The sequence below is a fragment of the Panthera tigris genome, chromosome X (genome assembly GCF_018350195.1).
Source record: "Panthera tigris isolate Pti1 chromosome X, P.tigris_Pti1_mat1.1, whole genome shotgun sequence".
NCBI classification, from domain to species: domain Eukaryota; kingdom Metazoa; phylum Chordata; class Mammalia; order Carnivora; family Felidae; genus Panthera; species Panthera tigris.
The window spans coordinates 86,247,199-86,270,654 of record NC_056677.1 but is presented as its reverse complement, the minus strand read 5'-3'; the positions used below and the strand labels follow the sequence as shown (position 1 = coordinate 86,270,654).

General features: G+C 40.7%; 1 protein-coding gene and 1 pseudogene across 2 annotated transcripts; both read left to right on the top strand.

The window, feature by feature from the left end:
• Positions 1-916: 916 nt before the first annotated feature.
• On the top strand, positions 917-5,266 carry LOC122235392 (nucleosome assembly protein 1-like 1). 2 transcript variants are annotated; one of them, XM_042974627.1, is made up of 3 exons: positions 917-3,087; positions 4,725-4,759; positions 5,193-5,266. In XM_042974627.1, the coding sequence occupies exon 1, from the start codon at positions 1,184-1,186 to the stop codon at positions 3,077-3,079; it is 1,896 nt and encodes a 631-aa protein (XP_042830561.1). In that variant the 5' UTR covers positions 917-1,183; the 3' UTR covers positions 3,080-3,087; positions 4,725-4,759; positions 5,193-5,266. The 2 variants fall into 2 exon arrangements, with proteins under 2 accessions (XP_042830561.1, XP_042830560.1); XM_042974626.1 differs by lacking the exon at positions 4,725-4,759.
• Positions 5,267-8,569: 3,303 nt separating this feature from the next.
• Positions 8,570-13,652, top strand: LOC122235283 (annotated as a pseudogene).
• The last annotated feature ends 9,804 nt before the right edge of the window (positions 13,653-23,456 follow it).

Here is a 23,456-nt window from a genome sequence, read left to right as displayed (position 1 = left end):
CTATCTGGTCAGGTTCTTAGTGAGAACCCTCATCCTGGCCTGTAGGTAGCTGCCTTCTTTCTGTGTCTTCACAAAAGGGGATCGGGGGAGGGTGGGGCAGAGAGATGGAGAGCAAGCTCTCTAATCTCTTGTGATAAAGGCACTAATCCCAACAAGTGGACCCCACCCTCATCAAAGCCTAATTACCTACCAAAGACCACCCCCCCCCCATCTCCAAATACCATCACACTGTGGGTATGGATTTGGGTGGGCACACAATTCAGTCCATAGTCTGTGCTTAGCCCAGGCCTTTCTTTACAAGAAGTAACTCTCTTTCTTTATTCATTCTTTTAGAGGCTTGAAGTGAATTGGGCACATCCATGAATCACCTTGCACCTCCTACTTTAAAACTTCCTCCATTCTCTGTTCTCATGACATCCATTTCAACTTTGTATGTTCTTTTCTAAGCAGCTTGAGTAAGTTAAAGCATCCAAATTCTCTTTCTCTCTTATGGGAGGTCTTTTACCATTACTGATTACCATTATTTGATTTACACACCTTTTTATTTTATTTTTTCTTAAATAACTGTGTCTCTACTGGCATGAGCCACCCCGGGGCAGGAATTGGGGAAGAAAACGCAGTCTGCATACCCCAGGGTGCCGCCCTACAGGGACACTATGGTTCTGCTTGCAATCACAGAATTAAAAGGAAGAGGACATGTGTGGGACTGAAGGGTAACACAGGATACTAGAGCCTTGAGGGAAGCGGAGGACCTCGATCACTCATTGGACGCTGGGCATGTCAGTCATTGCTTCTCAGCAAATGAGCTTCGAGCTGGCGATGGGGGAAGTGACCCTTTGTTGACCCTTCCAAGTTCCTCCTCCCGTCACCATCCCAACGGAATCTCCCCCCCCCCCCCCCCCCCCCGCCCCGCGTCCACAGCCACCTGAGGCGCGGTCTGGCTCGGCCGCTCCTTGGGCTGCCCCTCTGCCCTTCGTGTCGCGGGGCTTCCACAGGCACCTTCACAGACTGTTATGTCCTCTGAAGCCATCTTCTCTGCCGCCCCCACCGGCTCGGCACAGGCCCTGCTGCCAACAGCCTCCCCTTGAGGGCAGTCACTTCACGGACGCCATTTTCACCAAAGTTGTGGCTGCAGTCCAGTCAAAGCTCCAGTTGAGGCACTGACTGGCAAGTCGCTCCTGCCATGGCTGCCACAGAGGAGCAAAATCTGGTCCTAGGTGGCCAGGACAAAGCTGGTGATGGGGCAGGCCAGGACCCCAGGCCCCTCGGGCTCTGGGTGTCACCTTCAGAAGGGAAAGGCGGAGTCGAGGAGGGTGCGGCCTTCCTGCCTCCCGGAGAGGTTTCCAGAGCCCTTCCTGAAGAGGAGGATGGGCAGGAGGCCACCTGGGCCGCAGAAGAGAGCTGGGTTGTGAAGCTGCTAGAAGAGGAGGAAGAGGAAGAAGACAAGGAGGAAGACGAAGATGAGGACGGGGACGAAGACGACGAAGAAGAGGACTTCGAGTTCGAGTTTGGGGACGAGGACGACTATGATTACCCATCTCAAGATTTCGAATTTGAGTTTGGGGACCAGAAGGGGTCTGAATATGAGTCGGAAGAGCAGGACGAAAACCAGGAAGACAGTCAGGAGGAAGAGGAAGAGACTGAAGAGGAGGAGGAAGACAGCAATGGCCAAGAGGGCCCACAAGTCCTCCCTGCGGGTGCTCCCGAGGCCCCCGTGGCACAGTTTCGGTCCCTCTTCAGGACTCTGGTCCATTTTCTTCTACACCGTATCCATGATAACGACCATGTCCTGGTTGGGCCCCGCGAAGGCCGCGTGGTGGTCAGCAGCCACTCCCGGGAATCCCAGGACCCTGGAGAGGGACCAGCACCCCAGGATCAGGAGAACCCGAGAGAGGAAGCAGAGGTCGGGGTGGGTGAGTCCCTGGCAGAGGGCACCTCGCCGCCGGGGCCGCAGGAACCAAAAGAGGGGGCTGCATCCCAAAAGGCCGGGGAACCTGCAGCAGAGGCCCAGGTCAAAGAAAACGAGGCCCTGGGTGATGCCTCTGAGTTCTGGGAGGCTGGAGCCTGTGCACCCGCCAAGGTCCAGGTTGGCGAGTGGCCGTCACGTCCTCAGGCCCTTGCAGCTCCCGTTGTTGGGGCACCCAGCTCAAAGGCAGGCAGTGCTCAGCACTTGCCTTTAGCGGTGAAGCAGCGGGTCCTCGCTCTCAAAAACCTTCAGGCCCAATATGCGCAAGTAGAAGCTCAGTTCTATAAAGATCTCCACGATCTTGAGAAAAAGTATGCTGCCTTCTACCAACCTCTGTTTGATAAGAGATCGGAGATCATCAATGCAATCCATGAGCCCACAGAAGGCGAATGTCAGTGGCAAGTAGGTGTTCAGGAAGGCGGGGCGGGGGAAATGGAAAGAGAGCCTGAAGGAAAAGGGCAAGCAGATGGCATACCTCACTTTTGGTTGATGGCTTTTAAAAATGTGAAGATGCTTGGTAGGATGATCCGAAGAAATGATGAGCTTGTACTACAGCACTTGGAAGATGTAAAAATTAAGTTTTCGGAAGTTGAGGAACCAATGAGCTTCACCATAGAATTTATCTTTAAGTCAAACGAATACTTTTTCAACAAAGTCCTGACGAAAACATACCGAGTGCGATCAGACCCAGATGATTCTGACCCCTTCTTCTCCAAAGGGCCAGAAATTATCGGTAGCACAGGGTGTGAGATCTACTGGAAAGAGGGGGAAAATGTCACCGTGAAAACTACCAAGCTGCGGAAATGTGAGGGCCGAAGAAGTGTATCAACCACTAGGAAGATGCCCAGCTGTTCCTTCTTCACCTACTTCTATCCTCCTGATTATCCTGAGGGCAGAGTAATGGATGTGGCCACCGATTATAAATTGGGCTATTTTTTCCGTGAAGTTCTGGTCCCGAAGTCCGTATTATTCTTCACTAATGAAGCCAGTGGGTATAAATATGAAAGCTCTGATAATGAGGTCCAAGAAGCTGGAGGCGAGGAAAAGAAAGGAGAAGTGATGAGAAGTGAAGAAGCTGAAAAAGATCTGGACCCAGAAGAGAGCAATCCCTGAGAACCCAGGTATCTGTGTGTAGCTTTGTGTGTCACCCAACTGTGCCTCACATACATCAGTTATGTTTCTGAATTTCTTTTTTTTTTTAACTTTATTTTTTATTTTTTAAAATTTACGTCCAAATTAGTTAGCCTATAGTGAAGCAATGATTTCAGGAGTAGATTCCTTAATGCCCCTTACCCATTTAGCCCACCCCTCCCCCAACCCCTCCAGGAACCCTCAGTTTGTTCTCCATATTTATGAGTCTCTTCTGTTTTGTCCCCCTCCCTGTCTTTATACTATTTTTGTTTCCCTTCCCTTATGTTCATCTGTTTTGTCTCTTAAAGTCCTCATATGAGTGAAGTCATATGATTTTTGTCTTTCTCTGACTGACTAATTTCACTTAGCATAATACCCTCCAGTTCCATCCACATAGTTGCAAATGGCAAGATTTCATTCTTTTTGATTGCCGAGTAATACTCCACTGTGTGTGTGTGTGTGTGTGTGTGTGTGTATGTGTGTGTGTGTGTGTGTGTGTATGTGTGTGTGTGTGTGTGTGTATGTATATGTGTATATACATATATATATATATGTGTGTGTATATACATATATATATATGTGTATATACATATATATGTGTGTGTGTATATACATATATATATATGTATATATGTATATATACTACATTTTCTTTATCCATTCATCCATCGAGGGACATTCGGGCTCTTTCCATACTTTGGCTACTGTTGATAGTACTGCTATAAACATGGGGGTGCATGTGTCCCTTCAAAACAGCACACCTTTCCCCAGTAAAGTAAATAACAAAACCAATGTCAAAAATTTAGTTCTACCAGACAGTGTAATGTTAATGATGTATATTGTTACAGAATGTAGCACATTCTGTAATGTACTTCATTCATAGTTACAAGTCCTTTCAGTTATAGCTGTAAGTCTTCTACAAGTGAGAAATGTGTCAGCCCTGGCGGCAGAGACCAATGTTTGTTTCGAACACCACACTTACCAGAACAAAGGGCTAAAGGGACTTGAATGAACACTGGCTGGGCCTTCATCAGTTAGCCAGAGAAATAAGTTCTCTTAGACTAACGAAGAGACAATTCTTTTTTATTTTTTAATTATTTTTAATTTTTTTTTTTAATGTTTAATTATTTTGGAGACAGAGAGAGACAGAGCATGAAAGGGGGAGGGGCAGAGAGAGAGGGAGGCACAGAATTGGAAGCAGGCTCCAGGCTCTGAGCTGTCAGCACAGAGCCCGACGCGGGGCTCGAACTCACAGACCGCGAGATCGTGACCTGAGCTGAAGTCGGACGCTTAACCGACTGAGCCACCCAGGCGCCCCTAATTATTTTTATATTAGAGAGATGCATGAGTGAGGGAGAGGGACAGAGAGGAAGAGAGAGAGCATCTTAGGCAAGATCCAAGTTCAGTGCAGAGCCTGACTTGGGGCTCACTCCCACAACCCTGGGATCATAACCTGAGCCGAAATCCAGAGTGGGTCAGTCACTAGACTGAGCCACTCAGGCGCCCCAAGGAGAGAATTCTTTTGAGAATGCGACTACTTACACAGGTTATCATAAGAATTTTATTTAGGACCACATTTAATGATTTTACCTAACCATTTATTCAGTTGTAAATTTTTATATTTTAGGGGACAATGAAAAGAAAAAAGAAACAATAGTCATGGTAAGATTATTGTTTATCTCTGGATTGATAATTAAGTTGATCTACATTCAGCATATTTTGTTCTTGGCTCTTTATTTCTCCTTTTACGGATACTGTGACTTGAGATCTAGGATCCCAAGAAGAGACGATAGTTTATGGATAGAGAAGAGTCTTTTAAAATGGAAAGAAATGTCTAAATACCAGAATGTTCTGTCAAAACAAAACAGGACAAGCCTTATTGGTGTTTGGGAAATAGGAGATGAGGTTGGTGTGTGACAGAATTGAGGACATCAGATGTGCAAGATCACCCTAATACCCATGTGTCTGGGTTACAAGAAGAAAACATGTTTTCTCCTGTTAGCACAGACATACATAGGATTGCCTATTCTTAGACTTAGAAAGTCACTGGTGCATTTTAATCGAGTTCAATTATTGTCTCTTATTTCTTCTACAGTTTGAAGGCATAGAAAGGCATGAACGAAGGAAGCCACAATGAGTTTGTTCTACAATGAATTGAGATTTTCTGGTTTTAAGTTGTCCATGGAAATTTTATCACCACTGGTTTTGTTCCAATGTTTATCACTAAACAAGTGATGTCACTTTTTTTTTTTTACACCTTTGAGAGATATGACAACATTTGTTCAAATTAAAAATGAAAGCCTGTTTAAAATGAATAAGCTGCAGGGTTTTAGATATAGAACACTGACTCAAACCTATCTTTGTATCTTTTTGTTTTGACCCACCTTACTATTACTGAAAGGAATCACTTTCAACCATTTGGTAAGCCTGTTTTAAGTTCTTTTATTGCATCCTCAAATTAATTACAAAATTATAAAGAATTTATATAAAGAAAGATGAAGGCTGCCCCTACTGCATGTTTTTGAAGTACCTGATGGATGACCTAGCTTACCTAGAGACAAGATGGTGCTGGGTTGTACTGGGCTGATGTGGACCAGCAACATCAGCATCACTCAGGAACTTTTTAGAAATGCAAATTCTCAGGCCCCACTCCATACCTACTGACTTGGTAATCCTGATGCTGGGCCGGCAGTCCCAGTGTTGCAAGTCCACCCAGGTGGTACCGAATCTCAGTAATGTTTGAGAACCACACATTTCAAGCAATGAATGAGGGGAAACCTCAAGCTTCACCTGTGGTAGGAGCAGCATTAATTCACTGATGTGAGGATGTTTCAGGTAGACAGTAAGGACTGACCGAGCTGGGGATGAGACTGGAATTCTTAAGGGCCTGGGACACACAGAAAGACCTCCTAGAAGGACAAACTTTGGGTGGTGGTATTTCAAAATAATGGATAAGGGAACAAGCTCATTCCAGAAGGACAGAAACATTATGACACTATGTATATGAATTTTCAAAACGTGCAAAACAAACATACTTATTATGGATACATGTATATGTGGTAAAAGGCATGCACTGGAGCAATGCATGCATATGTAGCATGCAGAGAGGCATGTAATGGAACAAAAAAGAGCTCTCTAGGAGAGTGGTTATGTATTGTGTAGAGGGAGAGAGGAGAATTCAAATGGCGAGGGGCCATCTTAGTTTCCTCCTGTCATAACAAAGTACACAAAGTGGGGGGCTTCGAACAGAAATCTATACCCTCACACCCTGGGGGCTGATTCTGGCAGTTCTCTAGTTCTGAAGTTCTGATTTCAGGTGAAAACAGGTTGAGGACACAGCCACGCTTCCTTTGAAGGTCCAGGAGAGAATACCCCTTGCCTCTTCCAGACTCTGGTGGTTCCTGGAACCCCTTGGCTTGTGGCACCATAACTCCAATCTCTGCCTCCGTTTTCATATGACCTTCCCTGTGTGTCGGTAACTCAATCCTCCCTCTCCTTTGTCTTGCACTCACATTAATCATTGGGTTTAGTCTCACCCTTAATCCAAGATGATCTCATCTTGTGTCCCTTAACCTGCTTATATTTGCAAAGACCCCCCCTTTTTAAATAAAGTCACAGTTACAAGGAATAGATATTAGGACTTGAAAATCTCTTTTTGGAAGATGCAGTTTAACGCACTATAGGCTCACAGTGGGATTCAACTGTATTAGTAATGTATTTCTTAAGTGGGGCGGTGGATAAATGGATGTAGTGTTGTCGGTACCATAGACTGTGTACATCTGAAATATTTCCTAATAAAAATGGCAATGAATTAAAAGAGGAAAGGGAGAAAATGGGCCTATTATCTGGAAGCTGTTTAAGGAAAATGAAGTCTTAGTTTACCAGAGTGGAGGATCAGAGAAAGGCCAGAGGTTTGATGATAGAAGATCCTGTTCCTACATTTAGGTAAAGCTGCCTAGGTGCTTGTATTTTCCATCAATATCTCTTTCTTTCCTATTGTGTGGTAGCACATCTCATGTTCTAACTAATACTGCAGAAATCTATATACGTGTATTTACTGCTCCACCCCTCTTGACCCTATTCATATGGATTGTGAAATCCTGAATAATTGCAAACTTAGAAGGTTTGTTTTTTTAACTTGAGATAGAGCTTGAGTTGGGGAGAGGAACAACGAGAGAGATATAGAATCTTTTATTAAATATTTACTTATTTTGGGGAGAGCACACGCAGGGGAGGGGCAGGGAGAGAGGGAGAGAGGATCCTAAGTGGGCTCTGCACTGACAAGTTGACAGCAGCGAGTCCTGTGTGGGGCTCGAACTCACAAACTGTGAGATCATGACCTGAGCCAAAGTCGGACACTCAACCAACTGAGCCACCCAGGTGCCCTGGGGAGAGAGGGAGAATTTTAAGCAGGCCCCACACTCAGTGTTGGAGCCTGACGCTGGGCTCGACCCCATGAACCTGGGATCGTGACCTGAGCTGAAATCAAGAGTTGGACACTCAAAGGACTGTGCCACTCAGGTACACCAACAAACTTAGAAGGTTTTATTCTTCCTTCCCCAAATATCAAGCACTCTGTTCTCCATCTTCATAGGTGCTCAATTAATGTTTATTAAAGTGACTAAATGTAATGCATCCAAAAACTTTTCTTTTCACCAGTGCCGGCAGTTTAAAACGTATTATCACGTAGTACACCTTATGACTAGAACTACATGGTGAGAGAACATACAGTGCTCTTTCTCAGCATTAAGCAGTTGGAAAGGGTGGGGCAAATAGACAGCCATCCCTGTAGTGCGATTTGAAGGCCCTCATTTTGTTTCTGATTGTTTAGTTCATGGTGTACCAGTTATTAAACACAACATTTTTCTTAGACCCTATCAAGAGAGGCCCGTCTCCTGAACTTCATGCTTTGAAGACTCCCTTTGGTTCTCTTCTCAATATGTTCTTCCCACGGGGCCAGAGGAATAAATGCACACGCAGTGTCCTAGCCTCCTCCATATCATCCTTGAGATACCTGGGACACCAGAACTCCTCATCCAAATGGACCCAAGCCTGCTTCCAGCACCAGCATGCCCTTTGTTGGGGCTGTCCTTTGTGGCTTAACAGCCTTGTTGGTGTATGTACTTCCAGGTGGCTATGGCAGGAGCAGGGCTGTACATGAGGAACAGTTAATGATTGGCCCAGGTTGTCCACATACATACAAATGAGTCCTCAAAGGTGGGGGATAAAACTCGGGGTGGGAAGAAAATGCAGACTGGTGAATGAATGCCTGAGGCCTAGTCCAGGGCCATGGGCCTGGAAGGTTGGTGGTAATTCTTCCCACACTGAAGGCTCAAAAGGTAAAGCGGTCCATGAATTCAAAACCCAAACCAGACCTTTCAGGCCATTATGAAAGTCTATTTGTCATGGAAGGAGATGTAACATGTTTTAACGGTTTATTGGTTGAATTAAACATTTTGAATAATTAGGAATATGGCATGTAGGACCCCAACTGAAGTATTGCCTCCAGACCTTGCAAATTTTATAAATCTTACAGGTGGGTCACGTTAAACATTTGGTTAACTTTACCCCACCATGAGCCATCAGGCCCTCTCACTGCTGTTTTGTGGTGCTTCAAGGCAACCACATGACTACATCAGAGGAAACAGATGAGTTCCTGGTTGTGTACTTGTCCACTGCCCTTGTACTAATCGTGGTGTTTTCCATTTGGTTCTCCCCTCATAGTACAGTAAAGTATGACACATACTTAAAACATAGAGCTCAAGGAAAGGTTCCTGCCCATTCTTTTTATTTATTTATTTATTTATTTATTTATTTTTTAATGTTTATTTGTTTTTAAGAGGGAGAGACAGAGCATGAGCGAGGGAGGGGCAGAGAGAAAGAGAGAGGGAGACGAAGAATCTGAAGCAAGCCCGATGCGAGTCTTGAACCCAAGATCCATGAGAGCATGACCTGAGCTGAAGTCAGATGCTTAACTGACTGAGCCACCCAGGTGCCCTGGTTCCTCCTGCCCATTCTTAACAAATGGACTACAGGGGCTCTCTGCTGCCATTCTGTGGCTATCACTGGTATCTACCAGACATTGAAATGTATTCCACTGATGCAGTGCCATCCCTATGTGAGTGGCAGATTCTAGCCACATACTGGTAGTTCTTGAGTCCAAGAGCATCCACATTTTGTGATAATTGGGACACTTACATGCAGACAAAGCATTGCTGCCCATGGTGAGGGTGATGTAACAGTGCATGAATGGACATAGCATTCAGTGACCATTTCATGCCCCCTTACATTCTCACACTGCTGGCATTTTGAGGTAGAACAGGCCCTTAAGGAGGTGACTAATAAAGATTGCTAGATGTTGCACTACTGTCATGATAACCTGAGGAGCTCTATGAATCTGCTCCCCAATGAAACTGGTAAAAATTAGTTTTGTGTTTTTTTGTTTGTTTGTTTGCTTAATCAAACAATGTAAATTATCTAGAAATGCTCCTAAGGGCATACAGCCAGTAAAGAAACATTTATTCAAGAATATCTGCTAAAATCTGATAAGGGCCGTGGGGTGCCTATGTGGCTCAATCAGTTAAGCACCCGAATCTTCGTTTCAGCTCAGGTCGTGATTATCACGTCGGTGGTTTCGAGCCCCACATTGGATTTCAAATGAAAGCCGGGTGTGAGCTTGGGATTCTCTCTCCCACTCCCTATTTCTCCTCCGCTCCCCCACTTGCTCAAGCACATGCGCGTGCTCTCTCAATCTCTCAAAATAAATAAATAAACACAAATAATTGATAAGGACAGCGAGAACCAGTGGCATTTGAGCCAAAACCTATACCCCCTCTTTCCCTCCTTTGTCAGCAAGAGAGAAACTCCAAATTGGTACAGCCAAGAAAGCAGGGTACCTTCTCCCCGCTTCTCCCAGAGTGATCTTTCCAGAAAAGGCAGAGCATCAACATTTCTCATATTGCTCCACCTACCTATTGCTGACGTGAAGTCTAGGTGAGTATAGTCTGAGGTGGGGTTCCCGTCTTCCATGCAGTTTCCCCCTATAGGATTACCTTTGATGCAGCACAACTGAGAATATTGGGGCCCCAGTTTAGTAAGAGATTCCACACTAGGTGAGTCAAACCAAGAAGACCTGAAACTACTGTCCCCCTCCACTGAATCAGCAGCTCCCAAAGCAGGAGTGTTACCCATTAAGAAGTACACCATTCCCAGTTCCTCATCTATAGCTCATAGACTTTTTCCCAAGAAGCAGGCCATTAAACAGAGGGCTCTGCATCTCTTCCCAAGGGAAGTGAATCAATTTGCAATAGACGATGAAGATGTTGAAGCTTATAGCCCTCTCAAAAATAATAGTTTGTGGTTAAGAGCAATTAAGAGTAAGAGCCTAAATGTCCATCAACTGATTAATGGATAAAGAAGACGTGGTTTATATATACAATGGAATTCTACTTGTCAATGAGAAAGAATGAAATCATGCCATTTGCAACAAGGTGGATGGAACTGGAGGGTATTATGCTGGGTCAAATAAGTCAGTCAGAGAAAGACAGATATCATATGTTTTCACTCATATGTGGATCTTGGGAAACTTAATAGAAGACCATGGGGGAAGGGAAGGGAGAAAAAGCAGTTACAAACAGAGAGGGAAGGAGGCAAACCATAAGAGACTCTTAAATGCAGAGAACAAACTGAGGGTTGATGGGGGGTGAGGGCGAGGGGAAAGTGGGTGATGGCACTGAGGAGGGCACTTGTTGGGATGAGCACTGGGTGTGGTATAGAAACCAATTTGACAATAAATCATATTTTAAAAAATGAATAAAAGAAGAGCTGGCAAAAAAGAGTAAGTGAGTAGAATTATTCAAATTAAAAACTAAACTGTAAGAAAGCTAGTTTACCAGGGTGCCTGGGTTGCTCAGTCGGTTAAGTGTCTGACTTCGGCTCAGGTCATGATCTTGCGGTGCGTGGGTTCAAGCCCCACATCAGGCTCTGTGCTGACACCTCATAGCCTAAGAGTCTGCTTTGTTTTCTGTGTCTCACTCTCTCTCTGCCTCTCCCCCCCTTGTGTGCGCCCCCCCTTCTCTCTCTCTCTCTCTCTCTCCTCTTTCTCTCTCTTTCTGTCAAAAATAAATAAACATTAATTTTTTTTAAAAAAAAAGAAAGCTAGTTTGCCAGAGAGAACCAGGGAAATGTACAACTAAGAAGAGCCCCACTGGGGTGAGAACAAATCACAAATACTAACCTGAAAACTGTCCCATCAAAGGAACCCAAATTTAATTGGTTCAGTCTATTGAGCAATTTATGCCCAATCCTGCAACTCATGAAGATTACCAGCTGAGTGTGGTCAGGGAAAGAGACAATCAAAAGTAGCCTTGCAAAAAATACTCATCCTTGAATGATTGAAGGCATATCCAAGCCTGTGCTTGGTTCCTTGAGGAGGTAAATCAGAGGTTTCATGCTTTGGGGGAGGTGGAATAGACTTCCAAAATAATCCAAACAGTCATTAAGCAAATAAATAGAAAAGCAAAGAACAATAACAAGCACCAGAGGAGGAGTCAGTAGCCAGAGTTGCTACAACATATTATCTCAAATGTGCAATTTCCCACAAAAGATTAAGAGACGTGCAAAGGAACAAGGAAGTCTGACCCCAGTTTTGATTTACTCCTATTCACCTCATTGGTGAGAAAGGGATGTTCCACCCTAAACGGTGTGCGATGGCCAAATGCACAACACCTGATGCCAGGCAGATGAACTAAAACTTAAGTTTATTAATCAATTATACAGCCCTGAAGGAAATCATTCCAGTACACACAAGGCCACGTGAAAATTGCACTTGAAAACAGAGTGGCTTAGCAGAGACTGTGGGAGGCAGGCTTTATAGTTACAAGAGGTTGGGGTGACCCTTAATTTTTACAGGAGGTTGTGATCAGTTGGAATAGTTTTGCAATCTGGCAAGGAAATGAAAGCTATCGGGCTGAGGATTGGGTGGAATCTGAGGATATATTTCTGCCAGCACAGGTTTACATGAAGCACCCATAAGAGATGAGGTTGAGGTGTGCCTGGGTGGCTCAGTCGATTAAGTGTCTGACTCAATTTAAGCCCAGGTCATGATCTCACAGTTCGTGAGATTGAGTCCTGAGTCAGGCTCTGTGCTGGCAGAGGGGAGCCTGCTTGGGATTCTCTCTCTCTCTCCCTTTCTCTCTGCCACTCCCCTGCTTCAGCTCTCACTCTCTCAAAATAAATAAACTTTTTAAAAAAGATGAGGTGAGAACAAGAAAAGCCTTTTTGCCATCAAATCAAATACAGGCAATATGTCCTGCCTGAGCAAAAATGAAATACTCAGATTTTAGGAAAGCCTGCTTTCAGGAGGAGAAAATCCACCAAAGAATGAAATCAGCTTGTTAACATAAATTTATCAAATCATTAGAGGAAGCACATTCACGAGAGAGAAAATCCATTGAAACAAAGTAGAATTGGACTTCATATGGACAATAATTTGAACACATCAACACCAAGAGCACAAGAAAGGCCTGACAAGTATCGCAAATGCTGGTAGTTATGAAATGACAAATAAACATGTAAAGCAAACTGGAAAATAGGACATAATCCTTTCTCGGGCAATCTCGCATGGAATAAATTTTGGGGTCCCTATTTCCTCCTATCTTCCACTTTTTTTAGCATTGAATAACTGACACATCAGGATCAGATTCTCCAGGACAGGCTGCAAAATTGAAGAGATAGTAAAAACACTTGATAAGGAACAAGTGGATGAGGTTGCTTCTGATAGTCCTGAATCAACTAATGGAGGAGTTAATTCAAATCAAGCAGTTCAAGGCAGGCTATCAATAAATAATGTTTCAGAGGAAGCAGAAGAAACAGTTCTTTGGGACATCTCACCACTATCTAGATAGTGGTTATTCATCTGTGAGTTGATGCAATATGTCATGCAATATGTTCCACGACTAACAGAAGAACAATTAAATTGGAAATCTACTTTTCTACTGAAAACAAGAAGCACACTGGAATTCTGCCTACTTTTAGACCTATATTAAACACTAAGTGCACTGTAGTCTAAATGAGCTAAGAGATGCAGACCTTACTTTTCCAGTCCATATCCAAGATACTATTGATCAGATTTATGTGAGATTAAGACTATTCTTCCAGGAATCCTTGAAACCAATATCTCAGATTTATAAGATTATTGTTTTTACTACTCTTAAGAGGGTATAAGCAGATATTATCTAATTATGGTAGCTCCTAAAAGGCAACTAGTGAGGCACTGGCCTTTCTGTGAAAGTTGTGTTTGTTTACAAGCAACATATACAAAGAACTTATCTTTGGAAGACATCTTTCAAAAACTGTAATAGCTGACAAACCACCACAAGCCTTTACATACCAGCTTTTCAATAGAATCCTTATAGAAAGCTGGTTTGTAGAGTAAACTCTCAATGTACTCCTAAATGTGATTACATATATTTAGAAGTTTGTAGACCTGAATGATGATGTTCAACTTCACATCAAAGGAAAATTTTGATTGCATGATTTGCTTTCCCCAGATTAACTACAAAGACTTCTCAAAACAATGAAGGGAGAGAGAAAACAGGGCCCTTTTAGACTAAGGCAACACATTCTTACTCCTTTTGAAAATTTACATTTTGTAACCCATCTTGCTTTTCTTAATTTTGGTGTTCAGTGATAATCAATGGTTGCAGAAAGAAACTTTACCTATCTCAGCTTACATACACAGAGTAGGTAGGCTGAAACAAAAAAAAGCCTTTGGAACTCATGCAACTCTGAATTTTTTATGTACAGAACATCTGAAGTTCATATAGAATTATGTTTCTGCCACAAGCAGTTTGGTCCCATAGTCACACAGGGTTTTATTTAAAAAAAAAAAAAGATGAAAATGGACTTGTTTTTCTTTCTCTGTTTGGTGTTCTAAGTGCATATAAAGCCACACTTCTACTACTTTAAGATTCTCATCTTAATAGAAATTGCTGATAAAAGTTGTTTCATTTTTCCTGTTAAGGTTTATAACTTTTTAAAAACATGTATTGACTTGGGTTAGATTAGAATTTCATTATGCATTTTAGCTGAGGCACTTCAAAGTGTTTTTAAATGGTCAGTTTTGTTTTTTACAATACACTTAAATGCCATTTGCCCACTTGTTCTGCCTGCATATTGCATATTTGTTTAAAAATACTCTCTACTTTCAGTCCATGTAAGTTTCATTTAGAAAGAGGCACATTTACACTTTGTTTCTAAAATATTTTACTGTGGTGAAATCTTTTCAGAAATGAAGAGACCGAGTAGGTAAGAATATATTAATGGCTAATACTCAAAAGATTTAAACCATTGTGATGGCATATATTCCAAATGGTAATATCTTGCAACAGCACACAGAGTTAACGGATAAAGGTATGCCTCAGATATCTCTGTGCTCAGGAATCTTTAAGGAAAGTGAGTTTGGCCACCTTTTGGGCTTAGTTTGGTTACTGCTCCCTTTAGTTTTCTCCACGAATGAAGCATTCATCACAGTGACTCAATATTTTCACTTAATCTGCATGGACTGAGATTACCTCTGGTATGCTCTTGGTGTTAATCAAGGTAAAAATCTGTGTAATTGTTTACTAATATATTCTTCATAATCTTGTGGCATAGCACACATTCAAGCCACAAATGTAGTTAATATGTCTTCACAGTGGTTTTCTCTGCTATAAGTGGTATTTAAGACTTGATTCTCCAATACAGCTACCATAAGAGGTTTATACTTTTATAGTATTGTTTGGTCTCCTTTTAGGGAAGCTTTTTTTAATGGAAGGTGTAATATGGGATGGAATGCTTTTCCTCTCAACTATAGAAACTTGCAAGAGGCCCAGACTGCTTTTCTGTAAGGGATTACCAAAGAACAGAATGTTTTTCTAGAGTGGTTTGATATTTTTGTTAAGAAAGTATAGTATGAGAAAGTAAGAAATGGACAAATGGAAATTGAGGAGTATTTCAACTAGTTATTATGTACATTACTGGCTTACTAGCAAAACTTGTATATTTTACATATTAGATGCAGCATCATTTTCGTTTTTTAACCTTAAATTTATTTATTTTTTTAACATTTATTTATTTATTTATTTATTTATTTATTTATTTATTTTAATATGAAAATTATTGTCAAATTGGTTTCCATACAACACCCAGTGCTCATCCCAACAGGTGCCCTCCTCAATACCCGTCACCCACCCTCCCCTCCCTCCCACCCCCCATCAACCCTTCAGTTTATTCTCAGTTTTTAGGAGTCTCTTATGTTTTGGCTCCCTCCTTCTCTAACCATTTTTTTTTTCCTTCCCCTCCCCCATGGTCTTCTGTTAAGTTTCTCAGGATCCACATAGCAGTGAAAACATATGGAATCTGTCCTTCTCTGTATGACTTATTTCACTTAGCATAACACTCTCCAGTTCCATTCACATTGCTACAAAAGGCCATATTTCATTCTTTCTCATTGCCACGTAGTATTCCATTGTGTATATAAACCACAATTTCTTTATCCATTCGTCAGTTGATGGACATTTAGGCTCTTTCCATAATTTTTCTATTGTTGAGAGTGCTGCTATAAACATTGGGGTACAAGTGCCCCTATGCATCAGTATCTCCTGTATCCCTTGGGTAAATTCCTAGCATTGCTACTGCTGGGTCATAGGGTAGGTCTATTTTTAATTTTTTGAGGAACCTCCACACTGTTTTCCAGAGCAGCTGCACCAGTTTGCATTCCCACCAACAGTGCAAGAGGGTTCACAATTGCACCAAGAAGCATAAAATACCCAGGAATAAACTTAACCAAAGGTGTAAAAGATGTGTATGCTGAAAACTATAGAAAGCTTATGAAGGAAATTGAAGAAGATACAAAGAAATGGAAAAACATTCCGTGCTCATGGAATGGAAGAATAAATATTGTTAAAATGTCAATACTACCCAAAGCTATCTACACATTCAATGCAATCCCAGTCAGAATTGCACCAGCATTCTTCTCCAAGCTAGAACAAGCAATCCTAAAATTTGTATGGAACCACAAAAGGCCCCGAATAGCCAAAGTCATTTTGAAGAAGAAGACCAAAGCAGGAGGCATCACAATCCCAGACTTTAGCCTCTACTACAAAGCTGTCATCATCAAGACAGCATGGGATTGGCACAAAAACAGACACAGAGACCAATGGAATAGAATAGAAACCCCAGAACTAGACCCACAAAAGTATGACCAACTAATCTTTGACAAAGCAGGAAAGAATATCCAATGGAAAAAAGACCGTCTCTTTAACAAATGGTGCTGGGAGGACTGGACAGCAATATGCAGAAAGGATGAAACTAGACCACTTTCTTACACCATTCACAAAAGCTTCATTTTCAAACGTGTCCTAGAAACAAGAATATTTAGCTTTGTTTATTTTTTAACCCAATTTTTGTTATATTAACAAAGATTTTAACATTTCATCAGTTTGGGCAATTTCTTATTATATTTTCTGTTGTGTATGTAGTTAGCATGTGTACTGAACTGTTCAAACATTAGCATGCTCAACAAGCTTATTTTGTGAAAATTTTTTATTTATTAAGAAATAATTATGGCAAACTTTCTTCAAAAATAATGAAATCATTTGCAACTCAGAAAGCCTTTTTTAAATCTTTCAAGGTATTTTGCTTGCAGGAAATATTACCACAGATTTATTTTTACAAGAATCATTGAAATGAGTTTTTGTTAGGATATCTAGTCATCTTTATGCATTTTGTCTCTATCTTAATTGAAATAAAATATTTACAGCTTTAATTAAAAAAAGGAACTGCCTGTGAGAGTGGCTTCATGTCAGATACAACAGCCAGTAATTACAAATTAACTACTGTATGTTCAAAGTACTAAAGGAACCACCATTGAAGAAAATACAAAAGTATAGTGGCAATGCCTGCCCCCGCCAAAGGGAAAAAAAAAAAAAAAGATTATTAATGAAGATTTAGAAGTCACTTAACAGATAATCAAATGGAAATTTTGGAGTGAAAACTACAATTACTGAAATGAAAAATTCATTGGAGGGGTTCAACAGTAGATTGGAAAAATTCAGAATAAAAAATTAGCAAAGTTAAAAATAGGTTGAGCAAATAGTAGAGAAAAATAGAATAAATACAAGTGAACAGAATCTCAGAGAAATTTGGGATTTTATTAATTATACCAAGATGACAAAGAGATAGATACCAAACAGACACATCACAGTAAAAATGTTGAAATCCAAACTGCAAAAGAAAATCTTGAAATCACCAAGAAGACAACAACCTGTCACTTGCAAGGGGAATCCCAATAAGATTATGAAATGATTGCCCATCAGAAACAATGGAGGTCAGAAGGCAGAGAAATAAAGTGCTTAAAGAAGAAAACTGTCAATCGAGAATCCTGTGTCAAGTGATGTGATCTCTCAAAAATGAAAGTGAAATAAACACATTCCAGAAAAACAAAGTCTTAAAGAATTTCTTGTGAGTACACCTGCTGAAGGAACTTCTTTAGGCTCACAGTGGGAGACCCCAGGGGATAATTTTATTCTATTTTTTAAAGCTCATACCAATTTATTCTGTTTCCAGCAATGTGGCAAGTTTGCTTTTGCTTCCAACAAACAGTAGATATTGTAATTATTTTAGAGATGGTTAATTTCGTAAGTGTAAAATGGGAACTCAGGGTATGTTTTTTAAAATATTTCTTTAATTGTGAGATTGTGTGTTTTTCCATGTTAGGTTACCAGTTCTATTTATTATGGTGTCAATAGTCAATTAGTATCATGTACCATTTTATCTGCTGAATTTTAAATATTTTTAATATAATTTATTGTCAAATTGGCTAACATACAGTGTGTAAATGTGCTCTTGGTTTTTGGGGTAGATTCCCATGGTTCATAGCTTACATACAAAAACCAGTGCTCATCCCAACAAGGGCCCTCCTCAATGCCCATCACCCATTTTCCCCTCTCCCCCACCCTCCACCCACCCTCAGTTTGTTCTCTGTATTTAAGAGTCTCTTATGGTTTGCCTCCCTCCCTCTCTGTAACTAATTTTCCCCCATCCTTCCCCCATGGTCTTCTGTTAAGTTTCTCAAGATGCACATATGAGTGAAGACATACGATATCTGTCTTTCTCTGACTGACTTATTTCACTCAGCATAATACCTTCCAGTTCCATCCATGTTGCTGCAAATGGCATGATTTCATTCTTTCTCATTGTCAAGTAGTATTACATTGTATATGTAAACCACATCTTCTTTACCCATTCATCAGTTGATGGACATTTAGGCTCTTTCCATAATTTGGCTATTGTTGAAAGCACGGCTATAAACATTGGGGTACGTGTGCCCCTATGAATGAGCCCTCCTGTATCCTTTGGGTAAATTCCTAGTAGTGCTATTGCTGGGACGTAGGGTAGTTCTACTTTTAATTTTTTGAGGAACTTCCACACTGTTTTCCAGAGCGGCTGCACCAGTTTGCATTCCCACCAGCAGTGCAAGAGGGTTCCCGTTTCTCCACATACTCACCAGCATCTGTAGTTTCCTGAGTTGTTGATTTTAGCCACTCTGACCGGTGTGAGGTGGTATTTCAGTGTGCTTTTGATTTGTATACCCCTGATGATGAGTGATGTTGAGCATCTTCTCATGTGTCTGTTGGCCATCTGGATGTCTTCTTTGGAGAAGTGTCTATTCATGTCTTTTGCCCATTTCTCACTGGCTTATTTCTTTTTTGGGTGTTGAGTTTGGTAAGTTCTTTATAGATTTTGGATACTAACCATTTATCCAATATATCATTTGCAAATATCTTTTCCCATTCTGTTGGTTGCCTTTTAGTTTTGTTGATTGCTTCCTTTGCAGTGCTGGACCTTTTTATGTTGATGAGGTCCCAGTAGTTCATTTTTGCTTTTTAATTCCCTTGCCTTTGGAGATGTGTCAAGCAAGAAATTGCTGTGGCTGAGGTCAAAGTGGTTGTTGCCTGCTTTCTTCTCTAGGGTGTTGATGGTTTCCTGTCTCACATTCAGGTCCTTCATCCACTTTGAGTTTATTTTTGTGGATGGTGTAGGAAGGTGGTCTAGTTTCATTCTTCTGCATGTTGCTGTCCAGCTCTCCCAGCACCATTTGCTGAAGACACTGTCTTTTTTCCATTGGCTATTCTTTCCTGCTTTGTCAAAGATTAGTTGGCCATACATTTGTGGGTCCAATTCTGGGTTCTCTATTCCATTGGTCTATGTGTCTTTTTGTGCCAATACCATACTGTCTTGATGTTTACAGTTTTGTAGTCTGGGATTGTGATGCCTCCCGCTTTGGCTTTCTTCTTCAATACTACTTTGGCTATTCAGGGTCATTTGTGTTTCCATACGAATTTTAGGATTGTTTGTTCTTGTTTTGGGAGGAGTGCTGGTGCAATTTTTATTGGGACTGTATTGAATGTGCAGATTGCTTTGGGTAGTATTGACATTTTAACAATATTTATTCTTCCAATCCATGAGCATGGAATGTTTTTCTATTTCTGTGTGTCTTCTTCACTTTCCTTCATAAGTTTTCTATAGTTTTCAGCATACAGATCTTTTACATCTTTGGTTAGGTTTGTTCCTTGGTATTTTATGATTCATGGTGCAATTGTAAATGGGATCAATTTCTAGATTTCTCTTTCTGGTGCTTCATTATTGGTGTATAGAAATTCAACCGATTTCTGTACATTGATTTTGTACCCTGTACATTGACTTTGCTGAATTCATGTATCACTTCTACCAGTCTTTTGGTGGAGTCTTTTGGGTTTTCCATGTAGAGTATCACGTTGTCTGTGAAAAGTGAAAGTTTGATTTCTTCTTTGCCAGTTTTGATGCCTGTTATTTCATTTTGTTATGTGATTGCTGATGCTAAGACTTCCAACACTATGTTACACAACAGTGGTGAGAGTGGATATCCTTGTCTTGTTCCTGATCTCAGGGGGAAAGCTCTCAGTTTTTCCCTGTTGAGGATGGATATTAGCTGTGGACTCTTCATATATGGCTTTTATGATGTATAAGTATGTTCCTTCTATCCCAACTTTCTTGAGGGTTTTTAATAAGAAAGGATGCTGTATTTTGTCAAATGTGTTTTCTGCATCTATTGACAGGACCATATGGTTCCTATCTTTTCTTTTATTAATGTGACGTATCACATTGATTTGCAAATATTGAAGCAGCCCTGCAGCCCAGGAATGAATCCCGCTTGATTATGGTGAATAATTCTTTGTATATGCTGTTGAATTTGATTTGCTAGAATCTTGTTGAGAATTCTTGCATCCATGTTCATCAAGGATATTAGCTTGTAATACTCCTTTTTTGTGGGGTCTGTCTGGTTTGGGAATCAAGGTAATGCTGGCTTCACAGAATGAATCTGGAAGTTTTCCTTCCCTTTCTATTTGTTGGAACACCTTGAGAAGGATAGATATTAACTCTGCTTTAAATGTCTGGTAGAATTCCTCTGGGAAGCCATCTGCCCCAGATCTCTTATTTGTTGGGAGATTTTTAATCACTACTTCAATTTCATCACTGTTCAAAATTTCTATTTCTTAAAAAAAAATCTATTTCTCCCAGTTTGAGTTTTGGTAGTGTGTGGTGTCTAGGAATTTGTCCATTTCTTCCAGGTTGTCCAGTTTGTTGGCATATAATTTTTCATAGCATTCTCTGATAATTGCTTATATTTCTGAAGGGTTGGTTGTGATAAATACATTTTCATTCACAATTTTATCTATTTGGGTTCTCTCTCTTTTCTTTTGGAGAAGTCTGGCTAGGAGTTTATCAATTTTGTTTATTTTTTAAAAACTAACTCTTGGTTTCATTGATCTGTTCTACTGTTTTTTTTTTTCTATATGTTCATTTCTGCTTGGATCTTCATTATTTCTCTTCTTCTGCTGGCCTTGGGCTTTCTTTGTTGTTCTGCTTCCAGTTCCTATGAGTGTGTGCTAGATTTTGCACTTGAGATTTTTCTTGTTTCTTGAGATAGGCCTGGATTGCAATGTATTTTCTTCTTAGGACTTCCTTTGCTGCATCCCAAAGGGTTTGGACTGTTCTGTTTTCCTTTCCATTTATTTCCATATATTTTTAAATTTCTTCTTTAATTGCCTGGTTGACCCATTCATTCCTTAGTAGGATGTTCTTTAACCTCCATGCATTTTGGAGGTTTTCCAAACCTTTTCCTGTGGTTGATTTCACGTTTCATTGCATTGTAATCTAAAAGTATGCATGGTAAGATCTCAATTCTTTTATATTTATTGAGGGCTGTTTTGTGACCCAGTATGTGATCTATCTTGGAGAATGTTCCATGTGCACTCGAGAAGAATGTGTATTCTGCTGCTTTAGGATGAAAGTTATGAATATATCTGTCAAGTCCATCTGGTCCAGTGTATCATTCAGGGCCATTGCTTCTGTATTGATTTTCTGTCTAGATGATATGTCCATTGTTGTAAGTGGAGTATTAAAGTTCCCTTCAATTACCACATTCTTACCAATAAGATTGCTTATGTTTGTGATTGTTTTATATATTTGGGTATCTCTGAATTCAGTGCATAAACATTTATAGTTGTTAGTTCTTCTTGATGGATAGACTCCATGATTGTGATATAATGTCCTTCTTCATCTCTTGTTACAGCCTTTAGTTTAAAATCTAGTTTGTCTGATACAAGTATGGCTACTCCACCTTTCTTTTGACTTCCAGTAGCATGATAGATGGTTCTCCATCCCCTCACGTTCAATCTAAAGTTGTCCTCAGGTCTAAAATGAGTCTCTTGTAGACAGCAAATCGATGTAGTTTTTTTTTTTTTTTAATCCATTCTGATACCCTATGTCTTTTGGTTGGAACATTTAGTAAATTTACACTCAGTGTTATTATTGAAAGATATAGAGTTAGAGTCATCGTGTTATCTGTCGATTTCATGCTTGTAGGATGTCTCTAGTCCTTTGTAGTCTTTGCAACATTCCACTCACAGAGTCTCCCTTAGGATCTCTTGTAGGGCTGGTTTAGTGGTGATGAATTCTCTCAGTTTTTCTTTGTCTAGGAAAACCTTTATCTCTCTTATTCTGAATGACAGGCTTGCTGGATAAGGATTCTTGGCTGCATATTTTTACGATTCAGCTCTTTGAAAATTTCTTGCCACTCTTTTCTGGCTTGCCAAGTTTCAGTGGATATGTCTGCTAGTACTGTGTCTACCCTTGTAGATTAAGGCCCGTTTATCCCTAGCTGCTTTCAGAATTCTCTCTTTATCTTTGTATTTTGCCAGTTTCACTATGATATGTCATGCAGATCGATTCAAGTTACGTCTGAAGGGAGTTCTCTGTGCCTACTGGATTTCAATGTCTGTTTCCTTCCCCAGATTGAGGAAGGTCTCAGCTATGATTTGTTCAGGTTCACCATCCGCCCCTTTCTCTCTCTGTTCTTCTCCTGGAACTCCTATGATACGGACATTATTCCATTTCATAGAATCACGTAGTTCTCTAATTCCCCCCTCATGATCCAGAATTTTTAAAATCTTTTTCTCAGCTTCATCTTTTTCCATAATTTTATATTACATTTCACCTATTCTCCCCTCTGCCTCTTCAATCCTCACTGTCACCACCTCTGGTTTATTTTGCACTTCATTTAGAGCATTTTTGATTTCATCATGACTATTTTTTTTAGTTCCTTGATCTCTGTAGCAATAGGTTCTCTGCTGTCTTCTATGCTTTTTTCAAGCCCAGCATTTAATCTTATGACTATTATTCTAAATTCTTGTTCAGTTATACTGTTTATATCTGTTTTGATCAATTTTTTGACAGTCATTTCTTCCTGGAATTTCTTTTTGAGCAGAATTCTTCCATTTCATCATTTTGGCTAGTTTTCTGTCTCTTATGTGTTTTAAAAGTTTATTATGTGCCCTGCCCCTGCGAGCACTACTATATTAAAGAGGGGTCATACACTGTCCAGGCCTGGCCCTTCAGGAGGTGTTTTTTGGAGTGTGTCACTTGCGCTCTGTTGTTGTGACTTTGGTTACTTTATCTCCCTACTCTTAGTGATGTTTTGGAGGCTCCACCAGGTGTGCTTTGATTTGTTTGTTGAACAGCCCTGGAAAGAAGAACAAACAAACAAACAAAAACAAAAAACAAACACACCAAAAAACCAAAAAACAAAAAACCAGAAACACCAGCTACAAGTCAACCACAGGGTGGAGGCAGTGCTGATGAAAGAGGCCTTACCGCATACAAAGAGAGAAATGACATGGGTGGGGGAAAAGAAAAGAAAATTGACCATACAGAGAAACTAAAGGCTTAATCCAGAGAGAAAAAAAGGAACATAAAGAAGGAAGCTTAGAACATGTAT